General features: G+C 44.2%; 2 protein-coding genes across 11 annotated transcripts in view; one reads left to right on the forward strand and one right to left on the reverse strand.

The window, feature by feature from the left end:
* Positions 1-2,242, reverse strand: part of SUPT3H (SPT3 homolog, SAGA and STAGA complex component) — a 275,033-nt gene extending 272,791 nt beyond the window's left edge. For 2 of the 6 annotated variants that reach the window (XM_086743503.1, XM_086743498.1), the window contains exon 1: positions 1,904-2,242. The gene's annotated coding sequence lies outside the window, so the exon portion shown is untranslated. Of the gene's footprint in view, positions 1-1,618; positions 1,671-1,890 lie in introns of all 6 variants that reach the window. The other 4 variants (XM_086743501.1, XM_086743499.1, XM_086743502.1 and 1 more) reach the window with 4 other exon arrangements.
* RUNX2 (RUNX family transcription factor 2) overlaps positions 1-25,244 on the forward strand; it is a 224,149-nt gene that overhangs the window by 41,830 nt on the left and 157,075 nt on the right. For 3 of the 5 annotated variants that reach the window (XM_086743493.1, XM_086743494.1, XM_086743496.1), the window contains exon 2: positions 20,624-20,910. In XM_086743493.1, coding sequence (XP_086599619.1) covers positions 20,624-20,910 — 287 coding nt within the window. Of the gene's footprint in view, positions 1-20,607; positions 20,911-25,244 lie in introns of those variants that run through there. The other 2 variants (XM_086743495.1, XM_086743497.1) reach the window with 1 other exon arrangement.

Raw genomic sequence — 25,244 nt, forward strand, 5'->3', positions numbered from 1 at the left:
TGTATTTGAAAATCACAAGTAAAATGCCAGCAAAGCATAGAATGATTTCTCGTTTACTTCTCAGAGACATGACTTTGAGTTTCCCTTCCTGTCTTCTTACCATATTCAGGTTAGACCTCAAGCTCTTCTTCAGAATCATCACAGCTAAGAACTTCTTTATCTAAATGAAACTTTACATTTTGTCACTTTCACAAGACTCACAGAGATGGAGCTCTCAGAAAACCATAAATAAACACTGCTACAGTTGGAAATGCTACTTTTAACATCAGCATTCCCATCTATACAGCAACAATACACAGGACAAAAAGGAACCAAAATAAAATAAAATCTGATTTGCATATTAGTAACATGCAAATACGAGCCTGTGCAAAGTGCACCGAAGTTAACAGAAAGACTGACACTGCCTTCCATGCCACTTGGATCTGGCCAACAATGAAGAAAGATATGCAACAAGGGAGAAAGGGAGGGTGCACTGCACTCTGACAAGTAAGATAGCCTTGCACAGAGTGCAGTGCCTTAAGCCAAAGGGAAAGAGAGGCCTGTACCAAAAAAGAAAATTATGTAGGAGTTAGATCAAAGACTTCAAAAGAAAATTTAAGTGTATCACCAACAGCACTGCAAACCTTGAAACAGATTCACTCTCAGGAAATCAAATGTCTCACAATAAATTATTAATACTAATTCTGTACAGCAAACTTGGTTGCCCGCAATGTCAGGTTCTTACCTCTCCTTCACACACACAGTAATAAACATTTTGCATGTATATTGTGCTTTGCATTCATAGATCGCAAAGCATTCATTCGTATAATTTCCAGGAACTTACATCTGTACATAAGACGTACAAAAATACAGGTAGTAAGTGGTAAAACCACTTAAAGCCTACAGAGAGAAGTACTCTCCTCAACTAGCTGTTATTCATAGAATCACAGAATGGTTTGGGTTGGAAGGGACCTTTAAAGGTCATCCAGTCCAACCCCCCTGCAAGGAGCAGGGACATCTTCAGCCAGATCAGGTTGTTAATTCCTAGGTTTTTAGTATTTACCAGTAATTTCTGTAAGGACCAATACTTTCTATAAGGAATATTACAGGATTCCTATTAATAAACTGCCACACTTGTTTGTGTAAAATAAATAAAATCTACTTCCTCCAGAGAAAAAGTACAAACTACTGACATTTCACAGCATCAGAGTGACAGGAAGAAATCAATAATATCCAACAGTGCATGGCATACTGCAGGCCAAAGGCAGGCCTCTGTCACATAACTTTAAGTCTACAATTAAAAAAAAAGGTCTCGAAACACCTTCAAAATTAGTTGCAAGACAACAAAACAAACAGGGCAGGGTCCAATGTGCGTCACAACACCGCAAGCGACAAAAAAAAAAAAAAACCGACGTAAGAGTGAAACATGGCAAAAGCTGCTCACTGCAGCCTCCCACCAGCGAGCAACCCCAGGTCTGGCGCTTCCACCCCAAAATCGCGTGGTGAGGAGGCTGCAGAGCCGGGAGCGAGCTGGCAACCGGGCAGCATCGCTGCCTGGGCTGAAGGCAGGGCCGCTTCTCAGCACCTTGGCTTCGACGCCAGGGCAGATCGGGTCGCTTTACGCGAAAGAGCCCCTTACCCCCACGGCGGTTACGCTTCGCACGCTGCTGCTCGCGTCAGGCCAACCCAACCTAGGAAAAACGCAAAACCGCAAACACAGACGAAGTTAGCAAAGCCCCAGCACCCACAGGCAGCCCCCGCCACCCCCTCCCGCCAAGCAAGCGCTTCGCGGGTGTCGCTGACTGCAACCCGCCGGGTTATTCATCCTGAAGGCCCCAAAAATGGAGCAGCCCTGCCAAGTTAGTTAACAGCACCACATTGTCTAATTGCGTGCCCTCGCTGGTGACTCACTCAAAAGGCTCACCCCTGGGGACGGATGGATGGATGAGGAGGCTGAGATGTGCAGGGGAGGAAGGAAGAAGGAAGGTAGGAGCAGCTTGGCTTGGTGGTGCCCAGTTCCCCCCCACCTCCACCCCGTGTGCGGCTATCCAAAAGAGCAAAGCGAGGGGCAGGAACTGAACCTCGTCCCTTCCCCTCTACGCGGTGCCTGGACCGGGGCAAGAAATGACGGGGGAGAAAAACGGCGGCCTCTCTCTCTCCCGCTTCCCCCCACTCCGCCGCCGCCGCCACAGCAGCCGCGGCTCCGGCGCTGAGGCGCACACGCTGGGAGTGAAAGCGGTGGGGGGGGTAAAATGGCGCCGCCCGCGGGGAGGAGGGGCCGGTTCCGCCACACACCGGCCGCGGCCCGCCGCCGCCTCCATCTGCTGTGTGGCAGCCGCGGCCTCCCAGGGCGAGGGGTGGAGCCGGGGCGAGGCGGGGCCCGCCGCCGCTTCCTCCCCGCCGCTTCCCTGGGCTGCAGGCGGGATCGCTCTCCCCGCCCGCCTCCCGCAGGTGCTGGCTGGCGGCTGAGGAGGAGGAGGGCGCGGGCGGCCATGGCTCTTCCCTTTACTCCCTCAGCGCCGGGCGTCGCTGGAGGGGGGGCGGGAACAGACTTCAGGGCTGCTCCGAGCGCTAAAAAGCGGGAAGGGTTTGGGGAGGGGAGGCCGGATCCCCCGCCGCAGGGGGAGATGTGTGCGCTGAGACAGGTGTTTGGGCTCAGAGCGCGTACCGGCGCTCCCTGGTCTCTACAGCACTGGAGAGGTGTTTGAAAATAGTGCAGTGTGCTCCCCTCGCTGCCTGAAATAACCGTCTGCGTGCACGTTTGCCTTTTGAAATACCGGTGGATCCTTGCAGAAACATAGCAAGTTGTACTGCTTCAGCCATGCCAGGGCGGTTAAATGCCTCCCATCTGTAAGCAGGGCCTGTATTTTCCCTCTCTTTCCTGGCAACGGCAGCTTTCCTCTTCCTGTGTCCTGTCAGCCTAACAGGCTGATAGGGAAGGGCACAACTAGGCGAGCTGGAGCATTTAACCTACATTTCCTTTCTTCTTTTAACATTTTCTTTCTTCAACACCTCCTAATTGTAGGGGTTTGTGAGTTCAGTTCAGTCATTCCACTCATCAGCCAGTGCACGCGCAGCTTTGTTAGGAGGCAGGCTGATTTGTACCATGGTATAAAATGGAATTAATAAATGTGACCAATAGAGGTAAACGGAGGAACTTTCTTAGTTACTCCAAAGCACTTGTTAGTGCTTACTTCACCACATATGCAAAAATCTTGCTTTTCTTGAAGGTTTGCAGGGTGTGTAACATCCAAAGTTATAGTCTTGTCTTTTGCTTAGGCCTTCTTGGTCCATCTTTAATTCAAATTCCTGCCTGCACGCTGAACAGGGTCTATATTATTTCTACTACCGTTTCTTCTAAGAAACTGACAGCTTAGACACTTTGTAATTTTATGTACATCGTAGCATTTTACTTCTCTTTTGAGGGATAAGAAAAGGAGGAAGGAGAAAGCTCTGGCAACCACTGCAGTGTTAACGCTCTAGGGGCCATCAGCTTATTTGAAAGTCATCTTATTTTCTGCCTTTTCCCCTTAGCTTCCTTCTGCTGCCCTTACTTTTTTTTTTTTTTTAGCTGCCATTCGCTCACCATCCTTACTACTTCATGCGAGCACCCTGTCAGTCCCCTCCGCGTTGCTTCCTTCCCGTTCCCACCTCCCACATCAGCTTCAGAAAGACGAGGTGGTTCTGGTGCTCGCTGCCGAGTGCTGCCCGCCTCTCTCCCTTCTGCTGCTGCTGACGATTATGAAAGTGAAGCCAATACCAGCCCAAGCACTGACAACAACAGGGCAAAACCCCGAGCAGCTAAGATAATCGCCTGGAGAATAAGGGGCTTCACGCTGCTGATTCTTGCGTGCACAGCGACGTAGTTATTGCTGTGAGGAGGATGGCGTGACCTATTTCTTCATGTAACACATTTTAAAACACTTGGGCAACCCCAGCCAAAACAGAGTTAGTGATAAGCATTTTTGTGACCAAAAGGAGAATCAAAGCAGTCTGTCAAGTTATAAAAGGTACTGCGGTCTTCCTTGAGGCAACTCAAGCTTTTAGCCAAATTCTGTGATTTGCCAAAACCTTACATTAATCTGAGGAGGGCAAGGCAGCACGTTGCTGACATTTCTATGATATGTACCATGCATATCTTTACATATATCAGAATTGGTAGGACAGACTCATAGGAAAACATAGAAAATAGATAAATCACTATGCCAATTCCATATGGTAATTTTAATAAGGGAATTACTGGGATAATATGGTTGAGCGTGTCGAATGTGAATTACATAATTTCCAGGAGCTTGAATAGAGGCAGTGTGACTTGGTGAGATGCCTGAAAAAGCTCTGACAGAACATTTTCTGACAAATTTTGTTGCTGTGTGAAACCCTTTTGCCCACAGTGAGAGGTTACCAGTTCAGAAGTCATTGAAGTTAGTGCCCGATGGTGAGCTCTGGGCTGACGGAAGAACATTCCCTCTGTTGCCGCTTCTATAGGTGATAACTCCTGGCAGAGTAATTCAGCAAGACAGATACTTACTGGCTATGGAATCTTTATACAATAAAATTTACTAGAAGATAAGAGGAAAGAGGACAGGAGCACGACGTCCCTCTTAGTACTGTGCGTTGTTGGTAAAAGTGCAGTGGCGGCTCCCTACTCAAGTCTGAATTCTTACTCTACTTCACAGACAGGCAAAAAAAAACTGAACAAGTTTTTGTTATGCATTGTACAGAACCAAAAAAGGGCACACACAAAATTATTTTCCCCTTTCAGGTCACCTTTCAGATCATAAGGTCATTATAAACTGTCTCAGCACTTTTTACAAACTGGAGTCTGCTCAAACCATAATGCTTACAAAGTTTCACTTTGAATAGGCCTGATTTTCTCTGTCATTTGTTTTCACTTTTTATTTCTCTCAGAACATAAAAAGTCAGAAAAAGATTTTATTTTCCCCTACATAGCATATAATTTACATCAATCATCCCAGGAGGTCAGTACCACTGGGGTGTCATTTAAATACAATGAATATAAAGTAATGAAGCTCTTGCTGGAGTGGATGGCCACAATCCTCAGAGAGAGAGAGAGTTTCCAAAGCATGTGGAGAAAACACAACGGGAGACCGAGTGAATTCATCACACCACAAAAATGTCTCCATCCTGTCGACAAAGTCATTAAAGGAAAATGAACCATTGTTACTCTAGACGCTTGCATTCCTTTGGCATAATAACCTTCATATAGAAGCACTGGTGCAAGGAGAATTTGCACACACAAGAGAAAAAAAAATTAATCTATTAAAAAAAAAATAAGTATCCAGATTACGTAATGAAAGAAATCCTCCACGCTCCAGAGAAGAGATGGAGCCTCTGCGGAAGCCACAACTAATAAGGAACCGTATGCAGCGGTACAGGGCGGTTTCTTTTCCTCCTGCCAACAAGTCAGCCAACAGGGACAATTCTTTTCAGATAACCCACAAATTATGTTCTCCTTTAATTACTGGAATGTTTCTACCCTTTGCTGATCCATAGCCATCCTGGGTTTTAAAATCTCTTGTTGAGACTGCCCCAAGTACCATTTCCCTTTTCATATTCGTTTGCTTCCAACAATTTTTTTTCAGTCTGCATTAAAGCAATCTGGGAGGAATGCAGGGATTAGAAAGGTTTGCTGTATTCAATTTTATTTGATTCTTTGGCAAAGGGTGCCCAAATTAAAGGACAGTGTCACGTGCCTACAGTAAATGGTAGCATACACCAGTTTCAGAAAATAGATTGTACTTCTATGGATCTCACTCAAGGAAATACCCCTTTAAAGCAAACCGCCGTGCAACCCCTGGTAAAAAAGGTAGCGTTAGAAAGCTGCAGCAGAAATCTGTCCCTTTATTATAAATTATTCCATGGTATGGCAAATTCCTCTTTGCTATAGTAATTAAAACAGAAACATGCTAATTAAATTGTCTCCTTTATTGTCAAAACCGTATAGGAAAATAATACATAGAAGTACATAGATTATATTCATTATTTTTTAAATACAAAAGCACTACTTAGATTTAAGCAATTATGGAAAGGTAAATCTGTCCTTTATTTTTAGCAACTGCACTGGAACAGGGAGCCTACTCAAAAATGAGCGGAGTGCTACTGAGGAAACACATGCCAGCGAACACCAAATCATACCTGTTAATTACAACTAATAACGCCCGCAGACAACAGCAAGCGTGCTATTTATCCATCATTTACAGCCACTGAAGTGTAGGGAAGGGAACTGGTTTGCTGGCAAATGTCCCAATTAATTGGGCGTGCTATTTATTACGGCACTGATTAAAGTGTACTCTGCAATATAATAGTCGAGTCTAAAGTTGCCAACTCTTATTCACTCCTGGCTCATACGGATGAAAGCAGGAGAGTAGACTAGCACAATATGAAAATAATGATGTATTCTATGCCAAATGGATTTAAGGCAACAGCAATGCCTGGAAATTAAAGACCTGGAGAAACAGAATTAGGTAGCATCATGATCTTGAAGATAGAAATTTGTGTTGTGTAATCCAGTTGTGACCAAAAGCTTCAATCTGTCGGTAGTCATTTTGCACGTGTATCAACGCTCCTCTCAGAAGCCAGCTCCACAGGCACACCCTTAAGTAAGCAGCATACACATGAAACAGAAAATACGATAAAAGCAGAGTTTTGTTCCTGACTGCTGTAGTAAGTCAATTCACTTGGAAGAAGGACTAAGAGGGGTCCTTTTCCCAGCCACCTACTCCTTCAGCCTCTCCAGCCAACTGCCCTAACTGAGATTACAGCTTAAAGAAAGCCGGTTTATTGTATGCTGTTCAAAACCATGGCTTCCACAAACGAGGTTGGGAGTTTCCACACACAATCCAGGAAACTTATGCTAATAATTGTGTATATTATCTGAAGTAATGCTTGAGGTTTGATCTCAACCAAGATAACCACCAGAGCAAACCAAAATCATGATTTGTACCAACAAAGAATTTCTTGGTCCTGGATTGTTCTTAACTTACCTTGTTAACACCGATGCAAGACCCGGACAATGGTCACAGCATTTTGGCAGCATCCTGCATGGCACTTCTATAGCCAGAGATATTCTAGGCTGACCTCTACCATTAAGCAACCTGATCTAGTCAGGGATGTCCCTACTCCTTGCAGGGGGGTTGGACTAGATGACCTTTGAAGTTCCCTTCCAACTCTAACCATTCTATGATTCTGTGATTAGAGAGCTCCAGCCAAAAGGTTCTGACAACAGAAATTAAGTCTCGGTGCAGTCTCTCTTACAAAGCTGACTGTGCCCGAAAAACATGCAGCTCTGAAAAGAGCACCCTTGCAGTTTGCTAGATGTTCTGGTCACTTAAAACTGAGAGCAGTGAAGAGGAGGCAAAGATCCAATTCTCCCAAGCAAGGGAAAGAGCCAACTCTAGTAGCCAGAACTCCTCTAGCTAGGCAGCAAGTAGCAGCTTTAGCTAAACATTGTCCATATGGATCTCAGGGAACTCACTGAAGCAAAACATCAAGAGAGTCAAGAGCCTCATGTAGGTCCTGACTCATATGTGCCTGCTCCATGGCGATTTCTTAGGTAGCCCAAGGCATCTGTAATGGCACTAAAGGTTTGATTTTAGGCAAATATATTGAGCCGTAGATCACTATTGAGTATAATGGGAGCTTAAACAGCTAGCTTAAATGTAAACATTTACATTGTAGACAACCAAATTTAGGTGCCTGAACCAGGAACTCAGCTCTCCTCCAGCTGTCATTTGTCCAAGGAAAATAGCATGTATGTATAGTTACTGCTTACTTATATTAGATATAAAAATGGGAGTATTATGTTGCCTGCAGAAAATTTGCAGGTTTCTGAATTCTTTGAATCCTTAACAAAAATACATCTGGGGTCATTCTGCTGTGGAAAGCAGGTGGGATCCCCAGGTTAACCATTTCCAAATGACATGTTTAGGTTATTACGAACTCCTGTCCTAAGCCTTTGAAAGATAAGTGAGAATTAGCCACAACCCTGAGCTATCCTCTGCAGAGGAAATACAAACAGAAGACATTTGTTCTTTTTGGATTGTTTATTAATACAATGAAAATTTTGCAAATCAGTACATTCAAAAGAGTAAGTTATTGAAATATAGGAGTAGTGCCAGGAATTTGCATCAAATTATTCCTGGGCTGCAGAATAAATGTCATCAGCCGCAGGTTGCTAAGGATTTAATTTCCTCAATGTCCTGAAACAAACTCATGTTACTTGACCATGCAGAGCAGGTAGAGTGCTGAGTTTATGGTTCCCCAAAACTTTTTATCCCTTAATGTGGGTGCCCGGTGGTGGTAATCTGTGTACATTAGATATGAGATACAAACGTATCAGAGGTTTGTTTTTTTTTTTTTTTCTCTGAATAAATGTTTAAATATTTAGGGCCAAATTCCATTGCTAAACATATGAACACAGCTCTCTTTGAGTTCATTGGAGTTGTGCGTGTGTATCTAAGAGCAGAACTTGGCCCTTGTGTTTTTGATTTTAGCACTAAGCTTCCAGTGTGAAATAACGTGGGATCTGTAACACACAGGAGAGTGGTAAGACCTGGTTTTAAAGGAAGGGTACAATTACACGTTTCTATCTTCCTTTTGGATAGAGAACTCTTGAATTTGGAAAGATTCTTTCCCTATTCTTGCTATATTTTTTATTCCTCTCTTACAAAGTATTTGCAAGGTACCTAAGTTCTTGAGTGCTCATTTTATTTACATTTGCCTAACATCCAGGACCAGGAAAGACAAAGAATGATTGCATGGTACTTGTGCAATCTTGTATGAATGCCATAGGACACACAGTCTGATAGAAACCTGCACCAATAAAAAAAAAAAAAAATTCCTCGAGTACAAGTGCCGTGGCTATTCTGAAATTTCTCCGGGGTTTCAAAATTCCTCAAAAATTACTTTCTCCCATCTAATATAGCTCTGGATTTTCTTATTATAAAAAAAAAACAAACTACTGCGACTGTTATCAACTCCGTGAGCATACTGAACAGTTCATATATTTTAGTGGGTTTTGTGGAAGTCAGGTTCTTGTTGAGGATTAAAGTTTTTGAGGGATGGAAGGCTTTTGGAAGATTTCTTACAAAGTTCACTGTCTCCTTTAGATTCTTTTTCTGTGGTAATATGCTAATGCTAATGGCATCCAGCACAGTAGAGAAATATCTTGCGCAGTTTTAAAGTTTTACAGATGCAATTCTAAGTGAGAGTGAGCTGCTAGCTTCCTTCAGTCTTTTTATAAAATCCCACACAGATAAATGGATAGACAGACAGACAGATTAAACATTAATCCTTCTAAAAATGTTGTTCCATCTGTGGCCAAAATAATATTTTATGACATTCATTGCAAAGGTCAACTAGAAGTTCTTCCATACAAAATAGCATCTTCTTTTAGCAGTTTGAAAATAACTTCTGCTTCAGTTTCCTTCCTCATATACTAGCTTGTTCTTTGCGCAATTGCAAAAATAAATGCCACAGGAAAATAAAACTTCTATTACAATCCACTTATTTCATGATGCTTCCATGGAGCTACTCAGGCTGAGAGAGTTGGGGCTCTTCAGCCTGGAGAAGAGGAGGCTCCAGGGAGACCTTATAGCAGCCTTCCAGTACCTCAAGGGGGCCTACAAGAAAGATGGGGAAAGGCTGTTTAGTAGCGCCTGTTGCAATAGGACAAGAGGTAATGGTTTTAAAATAGAGGGGGGTAGATTTAGATTAGATATTAGGAAGAAATTTTTTATAATGAGGGTGGCAGAACACTGGCATGGGTTGCCCAGAGACGTGGTGGATGCCTCATTCCTGGAAACATTCCAGGCCAGGTTGGACAGGGCTCTGAGCAACCTGATCTGGTTGGGGATGTCCCTGCTCCTTGCAGGGGGGTCGGACTAGATGACCTTTGAAGGTCCCTTCCAACCCTAATCATTCTATGATTCTATGTTTCATTCTACTCAATGATTAATGAACATCTAAGAAGCAGAGATATCAGTAGAGGTCCAGTGTGGCTTGGCAAAATAGTTTCTTATGCTTTTTCATGTAAGAGCACAGAAGGGCTCATAGCATATGAAGGGGCTGCAAGATTCAGCATTATGCATTATGTCATCGGCTTCATGTGATGAGAGTATTGATCACTTGCTTGTAGAATGGGTATTTTCCTCTACTAACTGTTCCATCAAAGACAACTTTTCTTTTAATTAGACTGCATCATATTAAAAATCATCAAGTTTAGACAATTGGCTAGTGGCCTTGCATACCATATTTATGTAGATGATAAGTGACAATATTAAAAACTCTGTTCATCATCTGACATCCCGCAAGTGTACATTGGCACAGAAAGTCACAGTCTATGCTGACACTGCAGAGTTTGTACTATCCGAGGTTTACCAAATGGTGCCTTTTATAGCGTCGATAATTTCAGTAGGTATGCACCTACCCCAGACAGACGACGTGTTTTTGACAACTGTTGTCAAAATGCCCACCCACTCTCTGCACATCTTGGGGTAGTGTTGAAAACAACTGCTCGTACAGCGTGGACAAAGTCAGTCGAGTTCAACACCCATTGTAACAAATTCTTCTGCACACTCCGAGGCAAATCCTGTTTGCCTTATCCAGGCAAGTTGTCCTATGAGCCCTCAACAAGGCATGATTTGCTACGGCAAGCAATGAACTTACCTGAGCATGTCCACACCAGTGAGGCAACCATTTCTACGACTACTTGAGTGGATCCGAGGGTGGAAAACTATTCTTGACACCTCTCATCAAAACCAGATCATTTGTCTAGAGAAGGCAAAGTCCCAGTGACGTTACATAGTGTATGTGCTGAAGTACAGTGGGGTGAGTTGAGGACATGTGATCATTACTCAGAAAGTCACTTATTTGTTTTAAATTCAGAATATTCTCATAAGTAGAATGGTATTTATGAAAGGTTGTAGTGATAATTTCACATACGATAGTCTAAAGAAAATAAGCACACATATTGCGTGCATCTATTAAATTTGGTAGACTTACTAGACAATAACAGCCCAGTTCTCCTCTGTCCCACCACTGTAAATCAGGATGGGTACCACTGGAAGCCACCAAGTTACTCGTGCTTAAGAAATACTTCAGTATTTATGTAAACACAGTATACAAACACTTAATAAAGTTCCTTCTTCTTGCTTAATTTTAATGATTCCTTAAACAGTTATGTCTCTATTGGATCCGGAGCAAAAAATGGGGAGAGAAAGGCGAGCAGGGAAGGAGCGTAACGATAGGAGTACAGGGTGGGCAGCCAGGAGAAGGAAATTGCCTGTCCCATTCTCATTTGCTCTGAGATACAGAGCAAACAGCTTTCAGACTTACTAAACATTTAGAACATACTGAGAGCTCTCTGTTTATTTCAGATGTGTAAAATGCCGTAACCTGCCAGTAAATGTAGGTAGGCGTGCAACTGTGTGCACGAAGATAACGTATTAGTTACAAGAATTATAATTGTCCTTTCATTATCTTTTCTTTCTTTCCTGAATCAGAGTGAATGTGCCGTAATCTAGCAAGAATCTCATGATAAGGAATGTCAGAAATAGCTTTTTTTTTTTCTTCCCAAAGCTGCCAACTGTCTATTTTAGACATAACATCACGCTTTACTGTAGCCTTCCACATAAAAGCAACACGAACAGTAAGGTCTCTAAGCAAGCATGAATGATTGGCTTGCAGATTCTTTACCAAAAAGGGAGTTTATTTACTTCACACAGGTCATAAATTTCCTTAGAAAAACTATCAGTGGTAATCTACACATGGTGTTTAGTAAATAGAGCTTTCCTCTGATTCCCTCAGTCCATGTTCTTCAATTGTCAAAAACAGTGGAAGATTCCTAAAAAGATGGAATATTCTAGGTCTTTAAAATGAAGTGGAAATGAAGAGCTGAAAGACTTTACATGTTCTTCAGCAAGATGGGCATCTAGATGTGGAAATGTGGAAGGATAAGGAGAGTAACCCGAAGTAGCAAGTTACCTAAAGGCTTGCCTCTGCTTCTCTTACGTGAAGTGGCACCTTATTCCATGAAGGCTCCCATTGAAATCACTGGAGCTGCAGGCAGAATAAGGCTTTTTTTTTTTCTTACCAAGGGGGAAAAAAAAAAAAAAAGAAAGAAAGAGAGTGGGATCTGCCTTTTCATGTAACAGGCTTTTATCTGCTCAAAAATCACTCTAACTTCAGAGCACCAAGCACAGTATGTTTGAAAGCGTTCCAAGGATGGGAAGAGCTGCTCTATCCTCTCAACTACAAAAGGAAGCTTGGTAGTAATGAGAGCTGCTGTGGTCTCCCAAGAAAGGGTTTGCATCTCCTTGGCCCCCTCTGAGGACCTCTTACTTGTTCCTCCTGGATACTTCCAGCTTACGTCTTTCTTCTTAGGCTTAAATGAGGAAAACATTTGAGTGACTGACTGCGTGGTGAGTTTTGCCATGAAAGGACAGAAGGATTTCTCCCTTGTTTTTCAATATGTATGCATTTAATAAATTATCTAAATATTTATAAGATAAACTAGAATAACAGGTTTTGATATTACATCACATAAGCTCCTACTATCATAATACTCATAATATCCCGAGGTCAGAGAATCTTATTCACATTCAAATGTCTGGTGTTAATGGTGAAGATTTTAATTACTCGCGTTCCTTCTAGGGCCTGACCAGCATTTGAAAGTAGTAGTTTAAAACTTAGCGTACTTATCCTAACTGAATTATGAAGTGTGTTATGAAAGAAACGTCCAGAATTTGTACATGACTCTTTTTTCTTTTCTATCACTTCGAAACAGACTAAAAAAAAATCCGTAGAGAATTTTGACTTCTGAACTGAGAGTATAAGCCAGATTTCAGCCTGGAAGGAATTTTTATGGTTGAATTATAGACTTCTAAAAGACACAATTTAAAACTGAACTGCTGACAGTCATTCTGATCATATTTTATAAGCTACTATTAAATAGGATGAGACCTTAAAGGAGGAATAGATCCCATATCTATCTGCTGACTCTAGAGTTTCTTATCCTTTCCTCTAAAACATCTAGTGCAGCCTACTGTCAGGCTAGACTGGCTACAGATCCAATCCAGTCCAGCAAGCCCAGTGCTGCTATGGAGGCTTTGCAAAATTTAGCTGCCAGCTACTCCCATCTGTACTGAGCATGCGCAAGAAAAACCTCAACAATTTTCAGCAACCTCAGCCAAGTTCGGGTGGATCCTTTTGGTCAAGGGCAACAAAAGGAACTTATCTGATTTTTCCTCCTTATTCCTCTCCTACTCAGTAAAATTTCCCGTCCCGGCTCTGAAATAGATATTGGGATGATTCTAAGAAATTTTAAACTGTTGTGAAACAATGTGTTTTCTCTTAATGCCGCCCTTAGAAGCAGCAGAAGTATTTCTGCTGGAAGTTTCCAAAAAACTCAGCTTGAGGCAGACTCAGGATTGAAAAGCTCATCCTGAACAGTTCAAAATTGGCAACGTTAGGTGAGTGAAAACAAGGTCTTATACAGGAAAGTGGTAGCCAAGCTTAACTGCAGATACTGCTGGCAGCTTCACGGATAATATTTTTTCTGCCAGATCTTTGTCTTTTATTACTGGAGAGAATCATTCCTGTGATGTCTAATGTTTTGTCATCTGCTCTTATGGCTTCTTTCTGGACCGATGTCATTGTCTCCTGTGACACGGCTGCCAGTTTCACCATGGTCGGCTCAGGGATTGATCCTCTGCTACGCCCCACGCACCCAAGGTCTTAAGACCCCACCTGATGTGGGGCACACAGGTATTATGCTAAAATATGACCAGGCTGCTCAGCATTTTCAGGATTACATTATGTCTCGCTGTAAATATGATTATGTTCTTGATCCTCTGCTGTCGCCTGGCTCTGCTTAGTTCATCATTTGAGTGAATTTTCAGGAAAGAAAGGGCAAAATCAGATTAATTTCTATAGTTCCTCAAAGATTCCTTTGCTATGTCCATTATGGTTACATTTGCTGTTACCGTGTGCTTTTTTCTTCTATTTCACTCCTGTAGACTGCACCACCTCTTTCAATGTTGTACGGTTTAATCCTTTTTAGAACAAGTCTTGCACTGTTTGCTGATTTTCTATTGCTTCAGCTTCAAGACTCATGTTATTAACAAAGAATCTGCCTGAATTTTTTTTTCTCCCATTCGTGCTATTAAGAACAGATTTACCATGGGAATCCTCACCACTGGGACACCAAGAGAGTAAAAGCAAGGATCTGGTGGTGGGCTTGTGGGTGGGAGCGTTAAAAACAACCTCTCCCACTCGAGACTGACTTACATCCTGTAGGATCTTCTGTGTGAGCTTTATGGAGCTTGTATCTGGCCAGAGTGCACTTCATTAGTCTCTTAAAAACCAGCATGCAAAATTTAGGGACTCTGCAAGGTTCCAAATGTATAAACCCTTTTTAATTACAAACAGTTATACCACCCACTTTCCCCACAGTTAGTGAAGGGAACCAGTTTTCATTGAGGTCAAGAGAAAAAATAACCGTGAAGTTTCTGGCTCATGCTGCTTTTATATATGCTGAAAGAAGAAAAAAAAAAAGAAGGCAAAATAAAAAAGTTCTCATTTTTTAGCCTTTATAGCTTTAAAACAACGTGCTGATTTTATCTGAATTCATTCAAGGAAAAAAACCACAACTTTTCCCTCATTCTGAAATTTGTTACACAGAAGTTGGGAGGAGGATTAATGGAAAGGGACAAAGTCAGTCTTGCCATGAAAAAAACAGTTTGTCTCTAACTGCAAGGGCCCTGACAACTTTCTACAGTTAATTTTCAGTTTGCATGTTGCAAGCAGAAAAAGAAAAAAAAGAATCATTTACCTGAAAAAGACAGGCCAAACATTTTTCTAATCCTACTACGCATTCAGGTTTTTACTGCCAGAAAACACAGGCCATACTTTCTCTTTCAAATGCTGTTATAAGATGACAAGTAGGCCCACATTTCTTTCCTTCCCAATGATGACATGGCCATTTACTGCTTGAAACCTCACTGAAATACATGCAATTTCAATGGGGCATAAGAGGTTGCAGACAGGGAGGGAAATGGGAGAACCCTATGGCAGGACCGAGACCTAGGCTTGCAGTCCAGAAGCAGAAAATACATCATTCGGGGGGAAAAAAAAAAAAAAATCAGAAGCAGTAACTATTTACTTTGTTGTTTGCATAACGTGCGTTTCACTGCGTGCCATGGAAAAGCTGACAATTTTTCAGTAGTGAGACGGCAGGTTTCTTACTGGCTTTTAGATTTTTTTTTTTTCCTGGTATTACTGGTATGCTCTACAGATGCAGAGCCCCGCTAATCTTTGGACTTCTGAGAACCTAACACATATTTTTCTATCTCAAAAGGTATATGGTAATAGTTAGTGCCCCATTTTATACCGAAGGAAAACCTGCCAAAAGGCTTGTCCGAGGTCACAGAGCAAGTCAGCATCAAATCCTGAGACAGAAGGCAGGAGTCTCAGCTGTCAGCCCTCACGTCCTACTGAAAATACTGGGGGGAAAAGTAATATTCTCAGGATTGATTTTTTTTTTTCTGCAATCATTTTCTAGCCTGTTTTTCAAACTTCTATCCTTCTGTTTGTATCAGGGACTGTAAATGCTAAAAAACAGTGTGAGGTACTGAAATATTAAATGCTTTTGACTGATTTCGGGACACAAAGAATCTTCTTTTATCTGGGCCGTAAATCAATGGGGCAGGGACACAGCAGTTAAACAAACCGTAGCCTGACTATGAAAGCTGTAGCTACAGAACTCATTACCCCATGCCTACTTAACAGAGCAAATAACGTGCAAATCTAGAGTTACTATTTGTCATACTTAAGAAAAAGCAAAGAATAGCTGGGCAAACAGTCCATTTACAACCAAAGTGAAAGTAAAGCGCTGCCAAAAGACGCTGGAGCTTATCTTGCCCCTACTGAAATGAATGGAGATTTGGGCAAAACCTTCTCTAGTGTTAAGCCTACTTAAATTCTTACATTTTGGCTTGATGCACAGTTTCACGAAAACTCTGGGAAGGTAGATGTTGGAACAGAATATTGGCAAGATCTTAACTATGGTAATAATTGCTGACATTGCTCTAGTCGCTCTGACTAGAAATATCCAATACAATAACAAACCCGGCAAACCCATTCATTTATTCCCGTTTCACAAAGGCTATTTACATATTTGGAGAAGCTCAAAATAAATTCTGTATTCATCATATTTACAGCACGTTCCAGCCCAACAAACTGGCATGGAAACCGTTTATTTAGGGAACATCATCCAGGTTAGGATCTTTCAAATTTGACAATTATTTTTCATCTTGAGCTTACGATGCTTGCACCAGGGGCGTGCTGGGCCCATGTTTTATAAATGTAACAGTAAACAAATTCAGTGCTCTTTAAACATTACCTTTTTGTCCAAAAGTGATATAATTATGGCCGTATTCATAACTTAGTTAAAAGTGAAAAAGCTAAAAGCTAATCAGAATTGCAGCAAACGTAGCTGTTCTAGTGAAAATCCTATTTTATAAAGTGGATCCAAAGGTGTTTGTTAAGATACAATTTGCCATGCAAGCACATTTTTTCACTGACCTCCTACAATTCTCTAACATCTTAAAATATGACCCATTTTGCAACCAGTGCTAAAATTCCGAGAAGTTCTGAAATAAAACCCGAGGAAAGCCGAGCAGCAGGGTTGCTCTCCATTTCAGCCAAATCCAAGCCAACGTTCCAGATTTTATATATATATATATATATATACACGTAATAACAGAAATTACTATTTCGGAAAATTCCCATCCAGCTTTTATGCAGGTCCATAAACATTACCGGTACTTTTATTAATTTATCCGTAACCATTTAAATAAAATTCTAGTGCTCTGAGTTGTGATCTGTTCCAGGCTGTAGTAAGTTCCTGTTAAATGTGTAACTGTTCAGCAGAAAGATATTTTTGCACGGAGACTGAAAATCAGCTGTGCCAGATACCTGAAACTTTGTTAGGGCGTTCAGTGGAAAATTTTATTTCGACATTATAAATAACCATGGACTATTTTAAGTGACCTTAAACTGGTAGCTTCCAATAACTTATTTTCGTTTATCCTAATTAACTTTTTATTTTATTTTAGTAGGAAGAGAGGAGACTGTAAAAATTTTAGTGTGACTAATTGAAAGTGGAAATGTATCTTCTTGTTTGAAATGAAATAAATCATGATTGTCAGGCTTATATAGTATTTGGATATAAGACAACTTCTTGCCTTCTTTCTAGCACTTTTGGAGTGGCTCTGATGGAATGTGTTTCCCCTCCAGCTAAAGGGGGGAAAAAGCCTGAAGAATCTATGGTCATAAACATTTTACCAAAATAATTATGAAAAAAAAAATATATAGTTTCTGTATTGCAGCTATAGCAAACCAGAGTTTCTGAATATACTAGTCCTTATAGGCAAGGAGTAAATCTCCTTTGGAAATGCCTGTGGCCAGTTTTGGGGAAAAGCAGATCCCCTATGGTTGTCGGAGGAGCGGGGCGAGCTCAGCAGGGGTTTGTGGTGTTATCCACAGTGGTTGCATTTTCACAACGCGATAGCAAACTTCCACAGTCCCTCCAACACTGGACTAGGAGAAAAAAAAAAAAAAAAGGAGGGGAAAAAAAGGGAAAAAAGAAGGGGGGGGGAGGGGCGGAAAAAAAGGAAAAAAAAAAAGGGGGGGAAAAAAAAAAGAAATAAGGGAAAAGGACGTGGATTCCTACGAGGCAGTGGGTCAGGGGCTGTTTCTCCCCGTTTCACCCGTGGGAAAGCCCGAGGAGTGGAGGAATTACGGCAGAGCCGGGGGCCGGGCGGGCGCGGAGCGGCGCGGCGCGGAGGCGGAGGCGGCGGGCGCGGTGCGCGGAGCGCGAGCTCTCCCCTGTGACCGAACGGCAGATCTTTCCTCGTTCCGCTGCGTTCGGCTCGGGAAGGGCAGGAGCAGCGCTGCGGCCCGGCCGCTGCCTTTGCGCCCACCTTTCCCCGTGCGCAGCCGGCAGCTTCGCTCTTATGGGGAGAATTTTGGGTTGCGGGGGTGCGCGGAGGCTCCGCGGAGCGCGGAAACAGCCCCGTGGGCGGCTTTTCACCCACCTCCCCCCACCCCCACTCGTGTCCGTGCTGTTCGCGGAGGGGCAGGCGGGAGAAACCGGGGCTGAGTGCCGGACTGAGGGGTTGCGAAGGCGGCGTGGAAAGGACGCAACCCCCCCCCAAAAAAAAAAAAACAGAGACAGACAGACAGACACCGCCCCGAGTCACACACAGGCGGCGAGCAAGGAGCAGCCCCGACGGTTTTACAAGAAGGTGGCAGGAGCGAGTGGAAGGAAAGCCTTAGAAATTAGAGGCAGGGTTGTGATAGGTCGTTATCTGCACTGGGAGGGGTTTCCACTTTTTTACTATTGGGTATGTAAATTGTTTTTAATAAGATCAGCCCTTTTTTTTTTTTTTTCTTTTTTTTTTTTTTTAAGGGAGAAAACAAACCAGACTCCCTTTACCTTAATAGTCTGAGGGGGGTTTTATAGCTTTCATTCATTCAAGGAAATGGTTTAGGCTTTAGACTACCGGAGACTTAGCAAAAAAAAAAAAAAAACCCAAAACCCTTTGGCACCAGATTATTCTTACTATTATTTTTCTTTTTTTTTGGCAAACAAAATTTTTCAGACCTCCTTTTTTTTTTCTCTTTTTCTTTTTTTTTTTCTTTTTTTTTTTTTTTTTTTAACAAACGAGCCCAAAAGTGTTAATGGCAAAACACCCGGAGAGAAGCGGAGATCGGAGCCCGTCTCCTGCTCCCCCCCTTCCCCGTCCCCGTCCCCCTCCCCGTGGGTGAGAGCGACTTCAAGCGAAGTTTCCCCTCCCGCGGGGGATGCACATTGTTTTATTTATTTTGAAGGCTGCACAAGTCTGAGGACTGGAGCACCACGTGCTGCTGACTCTCATCAGCATAATGATCGCCTTCGCCAGCGAGTCCTGTATATATAAACCACAAAAACCTAATCATTAGAAATCCCAGCCTCCAAAAACCACATTCAGGACAAAAAAACTGTGGCGTGGGTTGGGTTTTTTTTTTTTTTTCCTCGGCTCCTTCATCTTCCCCGACCTCAACTTCTTGGGACCCAAAAGAAGTTTGTTGGTTTTTGTCGCCTTTTTTTTTTTTCTTTTTAAACCCAATTTTTCAGAAAGAAAACTAACTCAAACAAACCGACATTTTAATGATTTTTTTTTTTTGCTGCTGTTGTTCATCAAGGGCGGAAAAAAAAAAAAATTTTTAGCCTATTCAACTCAACGGACTCGGATCCAGCAGGGACTTAATTAAAAGGACCGGACTGCAAAGCTGCCTTTTCCCAGAATTTCCTCGCTCATATTTTAGAAATCAGCCTAACGAGGGGTGTTTTGGGGGGGTGGTGGTTTTTTTTTTTTTTTTCAACCTATGCTCCCCGGTTTTTTTCCCCTGGCAATCCGAAAGTTCAACTTCTCTGAAGCCCTGAGCCTCCCAAAGGAACCGGCTGAAGTCTCTCTTTTAATTATTAGTCCTGTGACTTTCCTCCTCACCCCAACAACCCCTGTAACTTTCTTGCCACTCAGAAATCGCTTCGGGAGCGCTTTTTTCTTCTTCTTCTTCTTCTTTTTTTTTTTTTTTTTTTTTTTTTTTTTGGAGCCGCTTTTCCCAAGCCCCTTCCCGAGCTCCCGCTTCCTGAAGCCAAAGGCAATAAGCGGGGGGGAGCCCAGCGCCTCTGTCCCAGCGAGACTTTTTGTTTGCTCCTTTTCTCCTTTTTTTTTTTTTTTTTTTTCTTTCCGTCCGGAGGAGAAAGATTTCTTCGGAGGAACCCGGGACATTCCCCTGAACACCCCCTTCTCCGGCTCTGAGAGTTACGCTCCTCTCTCGGCGGCCGCAGCAGCCCAGGAAGCCGAAGCAGCAGCCAATTTGACTTCTCCCGAAACAACCTTTTGAAAATCCGAAAAGGAGGGGAAAAGGAAAAAGAAAAAGAAAAAAAGAAAAAAAAAAAAAGAAAGAGGACGGGAAGGGAAAGGAAAGAAATTCAAGCAACTCGAGGGAAGAAAGCGGTGGCTAGAAGGAGGGAAAAGAGCAGAGAGACTGTGCAAGAAGGAAGGAAGGAAGGAGGAGGAGAAGCGCAGCGTTTCGCAGCTGGGCAGGAGCCGGGACCATGCAGTTTCCAGCCGGGCTTTGCTAAGAGGGGCAGCCCCGCACCCCACAGCCGGACTCGGGCTCCTCGCTGCTCCAGGCTGCTGGACCGGCATCGCCCCCCGCCCCGTCCATCTTCCTTTCAGAAAAAAAAAAAAAAAACAAACCAAAAAAAAGCCCAAACAAAACCAGACTGAGTTGTTGTTGTTTTCTTTTTTTTTTTTTTGCTCGGGCGTTTAATCCGCTCCTGTTTTGCTTGTTTGGTTTTTTTTTTCCTTTTTGCTCGATTTGCTGTTTTGCCCCTTAGCCTCACCCCTCCACTTTTTCATTCACCCCTTTTTTCGCCATATTTTTTTTTTTTTACCACCCCCACCCCTCACTACACGCCTCCTCCAGCGATCCCCCTAACCCCCCCCCCCCCCAACCCGCCCGCCCCCCAATTCGCCTAACTTTGTGGCTGTTGTGATGCGTATTCCCGTAGATCCCAGCACCAGCCGGAGGTTCAGCCCCCCCTCCAGCAGCCTCCAGCCCGGCAAAATGAGCGAAGTCAGCCCGGTCGTAGTCGCCCAGCAGCAGCAGCAGCAACAGCAGCAGCAGGAGGCGGCGGCGGCCGCCGTGCCCAGGCTGCGCCCCCACGACAACCGCACCATGGTGGAGATCATCGCCGACCACCCCGCCGAGCTGGTCCGCACCGACAGCCCCAACTTCCTCTGCTCCGTCCTGCCCTCGCACTGGCGCTGCAACAAGACCCTCCCGGTGGCATTCAAGGTGAGACATTCCCCCCCCCCCCGCCTCACCACCACACACCGCCGCTACCACCCCCCCCCCTCCTCCTTCTTCTTCCCGCACCCGGGGCTGCCTCCCCCCGCCTCGCGCAGGGGTTTCTCCCGCAGAGCCGCCTCTGCACCCCCGCACAGCCGGGGCTTCTCTGCCCCCCCCCCCACACCCCCCTACCCCCGGCCTGCAGTGGCTTCTGTGTCCCCCGTCCTGCAATGCCTCCGATGGCCCCCCCGCCTCCAAATCCTGCAAGGTCTCATTGCTCCCCCCGTCCTGCAGTGCTTCCTGTGCCCCTGTGTCCTGGAGGGGCTTCTGTGCCCCCAGGCCTGCAGTGCCTCCTGTGCCCCCCAATCCTGCAATGTGTCATTGCTTCCCGCGTCCTGCAGTGCCTCCTGTGTCCCCTATGTCCTGGAGGGGCTTCTCTGCCTCACACCCCCCCCCCCCCCCCCCCCCCAGCCTGCAATGCCTCCTGTGCCCCTCCTGCCTGCAGGGGCTTCTGTCCCACCCCACCCCGCCCCGCCAGGTCGTGCAATGCCTCCTGTGCCCCCCCTCTAAGTCTTGCAGTGGCTTCTGTATCCCGTCCCCGTCTCTCAGTGCCTCCTGTGCCCCTCCGTCCCGCAATGCCTCCTGTGTCCCCCTCTGTCCTGCGAAGCGTCCGCGCCCCCCCGCGACTCCAGTGCCTCCCCTGCACCCCCCTCAGTGCCTCCCATACCCCCCCCCGTCCTGCAAAGTGTCTTGTGCTCCCCCCAATGCCTGCTCTGCCCCCCCCACGCTCCCAGTGGCTCCAGTGTCCCCTCTCACCCCGCACCCCCGTGCCCTCTCCTGCCCGCCCGCGCAGCTGCCGTCCCGTTATCTCCATCCCCGCGGGGCATGGCCCCCCTGCAGCTCCTGGGCACCCTGTGCCCGCCCCCCCCCCGCCCCGGACAGCACTGTCAGAGCCCCCTCCGCCGCCAGACCCTTCTCTTGGGCTTTCCTCTTTTTTTTTTTTTAAAAAAAAAAATCTACTTTCCCTCCCCGAGGTAGGGAGCCGTCGGTCAGAGCTCATTGTGGGGGCGCAAAGTGGGTGCCCCCCCGCCCTCAATGAGAAGCACACTTGCAGGTCCCCCTGCCTCCCTCCCTGCTCCCGAAGTTGGGACTGGGGGGATTTGGGGTGACTTTGAAGCATGCTGGGGGCACTGGGGTCCGAGGGTCAGGCTGGGGGTGCTGGGACGGCAGAGGAGGGGGATGCTTTGCCCCCCTACCCCAGAGGCAACCCCGGCTGGAATGGGACTGGGAAGGGGGTGACGGGGCTCTAGTGGGGGGCACAGGGCCCCTTCACTTCTCCTGGTGGACAAGCAAGGAAGTGTCCGGCCAGAGACTTCTCCTTAGCAGGGCTCGCACCCTTCGATAATAAGTACACCCGATCTGCACCGGGGATGCTGCTCTTAATTTTCTGTCTACATCCCCATGGCATGCTAATGAGAGGAAAAGATTTTTTTTTACCTGTCATAATAGCAGCAATAATTGCATGCTTTAAAGCAAAGCCCTTTTCCTCTCCTCGCAATATTTAAAACCCTGGAGTTTTCTCTCTCATGGCCTTTGGTGGGGAGAGGGCGATGGCTCGGGTGTCCCTGAGCACCTGCCCGAGCGGGGCGCGGGGTCGGAATTGGGGCGGGGTGACCTTGTGAGGGTCTCGTCCCTCCCGCACCTGGAAATCGCTCAAAAGGTAGAAGAGTTTGGAAATGCGTTTTCAGAACGTCGCCTTGTTCTTGTGTTTCCTGATCGCTAGCTGCGTTATCACGACTGTTTTATCTGGGAAAAGTTAGTGGAAGCAGTGAAATGAGCTGGCGTTAAAGCAACTGGTGATAAAAGATGAAGCTTTGCTTGGGAAGTGTAATAGGGGTGCGGATTAGCGTTGACTGAAGCGCTCTTGCGTGGAGGAAGCGGCCTGGAGTCGCAGAGGGACCCTTTGCACGGGGCCTGCTTGTGTGGGTTGCGGCGGTCAGACTAAGGAGAAATAGGAGGAAAATGGGATGTCTTCTTGTGTCCGGGACTCGGCATAGGGCTCAGAGGCTCTCTAGGTGTGGACCACAGCGGTTCTGACCCACAGGGGCCTGGGGGGAAGGAGGAGGAGCTTTTGGACCATTGTGATTATAATTTAATTGAGCGTTAGATTAAGTTGGCATTATAGTTACTCTCTATAGAAGGGAAGCGAGAGCTCTGACATTATCGTACGCACGTTGCAGTTTGAAACATCTGAGCCTTCTCCTGCCTTACAGCAACTCAAAGGATGCGGTCACAGTTCATTAGAATAAGGGAAAGATCTAAACTAAATATTAAAGTATTCAGAATATTATTAAAATCAGAATACCTACCTGTGCTGAAAGGCTAGAAGAAGGATTAGAGCATTTCCCAGTCTTTTTGTGTTCATATATATATATATATTTGTACATGCCTTATATTTGGGCCCTGTATTTGATTGCTGACAGGAAGGTATAGATCTGACCAATTTACTGATGATCAGGAGTACGTACTGCCCCTTGCACCCTTCCGCTGTGGGTGCATCTGTGTTTTCACATGCACTATGTGATGCATACTTCTTTAAATATGCCAGAGATGTATACGCCCTTATTTACCGGTAAACGAATTTGAAACTCAGTTTAAATAACTTTGACTATTTAAAAAAAAAAAAAATTATTTTTCAAATGTAACTTGCGTGCGGCTGCCCCGTACTCATAGACCAAAGAAGCTGCGTGCATCATACGGTGAAACACTCGCCTGTGATATAACAGAATGGCAATTATCTCCGAGAAGGAAAAAAAAGACGGATTTGGGCTATAGAAATCTCAGCTAAACAGTAACTTGAAAGTAAAATAGCTCACAGACAACACACTTTTTGAAGTTTTATTGGCAATAAATATTATGTTGATGATAAAGTTTTGAGTGGTGTGTTAAGTGTGTCATAATTCTCTCGCAGAGATCTCTAGTTAAAAAGTACTCTGGGTATAGCACTGTTTCAATATAAAAAACCAGATATAAATCATATGCAGGAGAGGAAGTATGTTATAAACAGTGCTGGGTTTGATTATGTTTTTTTTTTAAATAATGTTGGCTTAGTATTTGATTTGAATTTTAACTATTAATATTTACACGCACTGGGGAGGGAGTCTGTGCTGAATGTGCTCGCTAATAAGATTGTTAATGCAAGCTGGTTTTGTGGGGAAGAGAATTAGATGTGTACATATTATTGTAGCTCTAACTATCTACTGATATTCCATCATAAAAGAAATAGATATTGTGCACCCAGGTCCAAATGATATTCACATCTTAATCTTAATAGCCAGCAGTCATCAGAATTTGGCCCTCTGCTTATGTCTCTGCCCGGGAGATTTTATTGAAAGTCAGAAAGACCCAAATTGCCCTGTTAGATGTTAGAAGTGGCTTCTGTATGATGCTGCTGGTGGCAAAGCACCTTAGTGGACCTAAAGGCAAGGGAGAAAAAAGGGCCGTGAAGTCTAAAACCTCTCCTCAGTAGCCCCACAGTAGTGAAGGGTCTGTCAGCATTTCCACTCCAAACCCCAGTTTTGAGAGTTTATAACTCAGCTGTTTTAAATAGCTTCAAGCTGAAACCTGCTGTATAAATTGTCAGCCCAGATGTATATTCTGAAACAAAAAGTAGTGCAAATCAGTTATTCTGTTTTAAGTTACAGAACATTAAAATATTTTTAATAGTATCAGATGCTCTTTTGGCAATCCCTGGCAAAGGCGTTCTCAGTACGGAAGATTTTACACTCAGAGGCTGGTTGAATTCAGTGTTTTGTAAGAAAAAACATTGAAGTGGTAGCTATCAAAGCTTGAGAGGAGCTGTTTAGCATGTACACTGACATTTTCTTGAAACAAGCATTTTACTCTGCAGAAAGTCTCGGTACCTGCTGTTGTATAGTAGTTTTGCTGTGTGCAAAACTTCCGTCTCTAGGGTACGTACTCTGGCCAGTTCAAATCCCACTGGACCGAAACTGGGCAAACAGGTCGCCTAACCAGACGAGAATTGTGTTATGCAAAAAATACATAGTTATTTTCAACTTGTAAGAATTGGTTTGGTTTTATTTTGTGGCTTCATCTGACTTCATGTACCTTTCTGAGCTTTCATTAAAAAAAAAAAAAAACAAAAGCAAAATCTACCGTTAATCCCCAAAATGTGTACGTAGTTTAATACAGAAAATAAAGATTTTGATATAGTAGAGATATTTGTATTTGAAGAATAGGTAGGGTATGTGCACTGTGGCTACTTTTCATCTTTAATTTTTTACACAGTCCTTATTCATTTCAGAGCACACACTTCTAAG

This window comes from Chlamydotis macqueenii, chromosome 3, assembly GCF_036417535.1.
Source record: "Chlamydotis macqueenii isolate bChlMac1 chromosome 3, bChlMac1.mat, whole genome shotgun sequence".
NCBI lineage: Eukaryota > Metazoa > Chordata > Aves > Otidiformes > Otididae > Chlamydotis > Chlamydotis macqueenii.